Below are 4,031 nucleotides of genomic sequence, written 5' to 3'. Positions count from 1 at the left end.
GAGGAGAGAGACTGTTGCCACAACTTATATTAGAGATTATTAAAGAGAATGTTACAACTCTTATATACATTATTTGTACATCAAAAAAGGTTTTATATAAATGTTTAGTTTTTCTGGCAACAAATACTGGCACACTGAGTTAATCTATCCTTGTGTTATTATCGCCGCTCACTCTAATAAATGTTACTCATAAATGTATTTTAACCTTAATGAACACTTTATAAATGTTAGGCTGCACTCTCAAGTAACTGTTGACCTTTGTCCCTTAGTAATGACCAACCATGGCGACGCCACCACCACCACCACCCATTACCGGGGAGCAGAGAGACGGGTTAAAACTCATCACTACACTAAACAAACTGGGCCGCCCAGTCTTGCTGGATATGTACACCCGAGCAGCACGTCAGGAGGGGAAGGCCGAAGACATGAAGCTTCCCGAGTTCCTGGAGAGTAAAGGCTTCACCAAGACACAGTTAAAGAAATCATTTAATAAGGACCAGCTTAAGATACTTGACGCCGACCCTTCTGGCAAGAAATATGACATCTCGCTACTGTACCTGTGCATCACCTTGTTGCCTGGCCCTGCTCCTGGTGGCCAGCTGGACCCCCTTCAGGAAAAACTCAAAGCTGTAAAAGATTTTCGCAACGAAGTGCTTCACGGGGAGTTAGCCGTCAGTCCTGAGGATTATAAGAACAAGACGGAGGAGCTGAGAAAACTGTTGAAAGACGTATATAGTGAAGGAAAAGATGTGTTTAACATTGGTCAAGATGAAGTAGATAACCGGGTTAAAACCATAGATGAAGACATCAACTACATCAGAGACAACCTCCTGGACCCCGAGGATATAACCAGCTACAATATTGACATCATAGAGCAGTCTGGTAAACAAGAGTTGGTGGAGCTGTTTGGTAGACGGACAAATGTTAATCCTGTGTCGTTTATTGCCGGTACAGACTTTTTTCTTGATATTGCCACTGTGTTCACACGCATCCAAGTTAAGGAGGAGCGAGGTACAGCTGCCCAAGATATACCATATGAAGACATTCTAAAACTTGCCATTGACAAAGGCAAAAGAATCATACTTATTGAAGGTGTCGCCGGTGTTGGTAAGACGACCATCTTAATAAAACTACTAAGTGATTGGAAGGCCGACAAGAGCACCATACAATGTCTTACTAACTTCCTGCTGCTCTTCCATGTTGAAGGGAGGAATCAACACATCAGGTCTTTTTCAGAGCTCGTCCAGTCACAGATGCCAGACACCGCTAAGAAGTGTCGAGGAGATGACATGATCAAATGTGTCCAGCATTTTAAGGTCCTCGTGCTGGTGGATGGCCTCGACGAGTTGAATACAGCATCAAAAGCACTGGTCCAGGATGTCTTATGTAATTATAACTTTACTGTAGTCTGTACTACAAGGCCAGAGAGGGTGGACGACTTCTACAAAACTCTTCCACCTCACCTGGAAGCTGTCCATTTACGACTTGTTGGTATTCCTGCTGAAAGTCGTGCAACTTGTGCAAAGAAATACCACAACCAGCTAAAAAAAGCTGGCAAGAGTACACAGAGTACACGAGAACTGGTAGAGTACCTGGAGAGTGTGTCACGTCATCTCCAAGAGTACCTAAGATTGCCCATGAACCTGGTATTCTTAACTCTAATATGGGCCGAAGATCCAAGTAATGTAAAGAATATGACAACGGCCACACAACTGTACAATAAAGTGAAGGATATGACGACAGAAAAATTAGTGAAACGACTGATAGATAAACCGGACACAGTTATATCTGCTAGTAGTGTGAAGAGAAAGGTTGAAAAGATCTTTAAAGTGATGTGTCGAGAATCCCTTGTAAGCCTGAAATATGACTCATTAAATGTGTCAGAGGAGATGACAGACAACCTTGAACAAACATGTCGAGGTGTTAACATTCTGCTCGAGGAAGTTATCGGCGCCTTCCTCATCACGAGCAACACTTACGCTCTCTGTGTAGGAGTTAAGTCATGCTTTAGTTTCCCCCACAAGGGAGTTCAGGATTTCTACAGCGCCTTGCATATAAGGGACTCGCTTCAGGGAGACAGGCCAAATATGTCTCAAGGTCCCCGCACCATCAGGGAGGTCCTGCAGGAGCTACACAAGGATGACCCGTCGTCTCTTACTCTGACCAAATACCAGAACGTTCTGGTTCATCTAACTGGCATTTTATATGTTGACGGCGGAGGAGAGGTAAAGGAAGACAAGGCAGAAGAACTGGTCCGCCTTCTCCACTCTTCCGGTATGACAGACAAGAGACAGTGGGAGGACCTGATAAATGACGTGAAGTGTGACGCTACCTTGTGTAAATACGTCGCGAAACATATTCCACATTTGGTGACAGGTGACATAACGGTCACAGATAGCAGTGTGTCAGTCTACACCACTCTACTCCCTCTTGGTCAACCAGACAATATAACCGTAAGAATTGGTGGAGACCCAGATAACATTCCCCACATGGTCGACCTGATGAAGGTGGTGGCTGCGTGTAACAACTGTGCAGTACACATACATATGCACCATCACTTCAGGCACCCAGACACCTGCAGCCCCTCTCTTGACTCAGCTCTCCAAGACGTCTTTAAAAGGTAAACTTGACATCATTATTCTTACAATAGTATACTAAAGGGTCCCACCTACAGTAGATATTATTCAATAAATTAAAAATATTACCTAAATAATAACAGGAAACTATTATCGGCATATATTATTCAGTTCATTATTTCAGTATTAATCATACAGCTGTTTGACAATAAGCTGCTGAGGTAGTTAGATATGTTGACTTAGTTAACCTTTGACATGTTACTTCTAACACTTGAATAATAATAATAATAATATTAATAATAATAATAATATTAATAATAATAATAATAATTATAATAATAATAATAATACTAATAATAATAATAATAATAACAATAAAAACAATAATAATAATAATAATAATAATAAAATAATAACAATAAAAACAAAAATAATAATAATAATATTAATAATAATAAATAATAATAGTAATAACAATAACAACAATAATAATGATAATAATAATAATAATAATGATTGAAAATAATAATTAATAATAATAAAATAATAACAATAATAATAATAACAATATTAATACTAATAATAATAATTGATACTATTAATTAATAATAATAAAATAATAACAATAATAATAATAATAATAATAGTAATAACAATAACAATAACAACAATAATAATAATAATATAATATTATTAATAATAATAATAATAATAATAATAATAATAATAATAATAATTGATAATAATAATTAATAATAATAATAAAATATAATAATAATAATAATAATAATAATAATAATAATAATAATAATAATAATAGGTAAAGACAGATTAACGAGGTTGTAAGAATATTATATATTTTTTATTTTTACTCAAATTTCAGTTATTTAAAAACATGGTCATTATGGCAACACTCCCACCAAATATCTACTTAATATATAATTATCTTTTTACTAATACATTATTAAAATCTATTGTGACCCCTGGCAGCCGTTATTTATAGTCACCACTTGTATGTTATAAAAAAAAACAATAATATATTTTGTTTAATGTAAGTTTTATGAAATAATTATTTATGTGGAGTATCTAGAGTGTTTACCCTCACCGCCCTCTTAACTCTGGTCAGTTACCCTTGATGAGTGACGGGGAGTGTAGCTGCTCTGTCTCACTGGTCTCCTCTTACCCTTGATGAGTGACGGGGAGTGTAGCTGCTCTGTCTCACTGGTCTCCTCTTACCCTTGATGAGTGACGGGGAGTGTAGCTGCTCTGTCTCACTGGTCTCCTCTTACCCTTGATGAGTGACGGGAGTGTAGCTGCTCTGTCTCACTGGTCTCCTCTTACCCTTGATGAGTGACAGGGAGTGTAGCTGCTCTGTCTCACTGGTCTCCTCTTACCCTTGATGAGTGACGGGGAGTGTAGCTGCTCTGTCTCACTGGTCTCCTCTTACCCTTGATG

At 37.7% G+C, this 4,031-nt stretch overlaps 1 protein-coding gene across 1 annotated transcript; it reads left to right on the top strand.

Annotated features, from left to right (window-relative positions):
- The first annotated feature begins 249 nt into the window (after positions 1-249).
- Positions 250-2,677, top strand: LOC121857572 (NACHT, LRR and PYD domains-containing protein 14-like). The gene has a single exon (XM_042353651.1). The coding sequence runs from the start codon at positions 282-284 to the stop codon at positions 2,622-2,624; it is 2,343 nt and encodes a 780-aa protein (XP_042209585.1). The 5' UTR covers positions 250-281; the 3' UTR covers positions 2,625-2,677.
- Positions 2,678-4,031: the final 1,354 nt, after the last annotated feature.

This window comes from Homarus americanus, unplaced genomic scaffold (assembly GCF_018991925.1).
Source record: "Homarus americanus isolate GMGI-L3 unplaced genomic scaffold, GMGI_Hamer_2.0 scaffold4367, whole genome shotgun sequence".
NCBI classification, from domain to species: domain Eukaryota; kingdom Metazoa; phylum Arthropoda; class Malacostraca; order Decapoda; family Nephropidae; genus Homarus; species Homarus americanus.
This window is presented reverse-complemented; position numbering and strand designations above follow the sequence as displayed.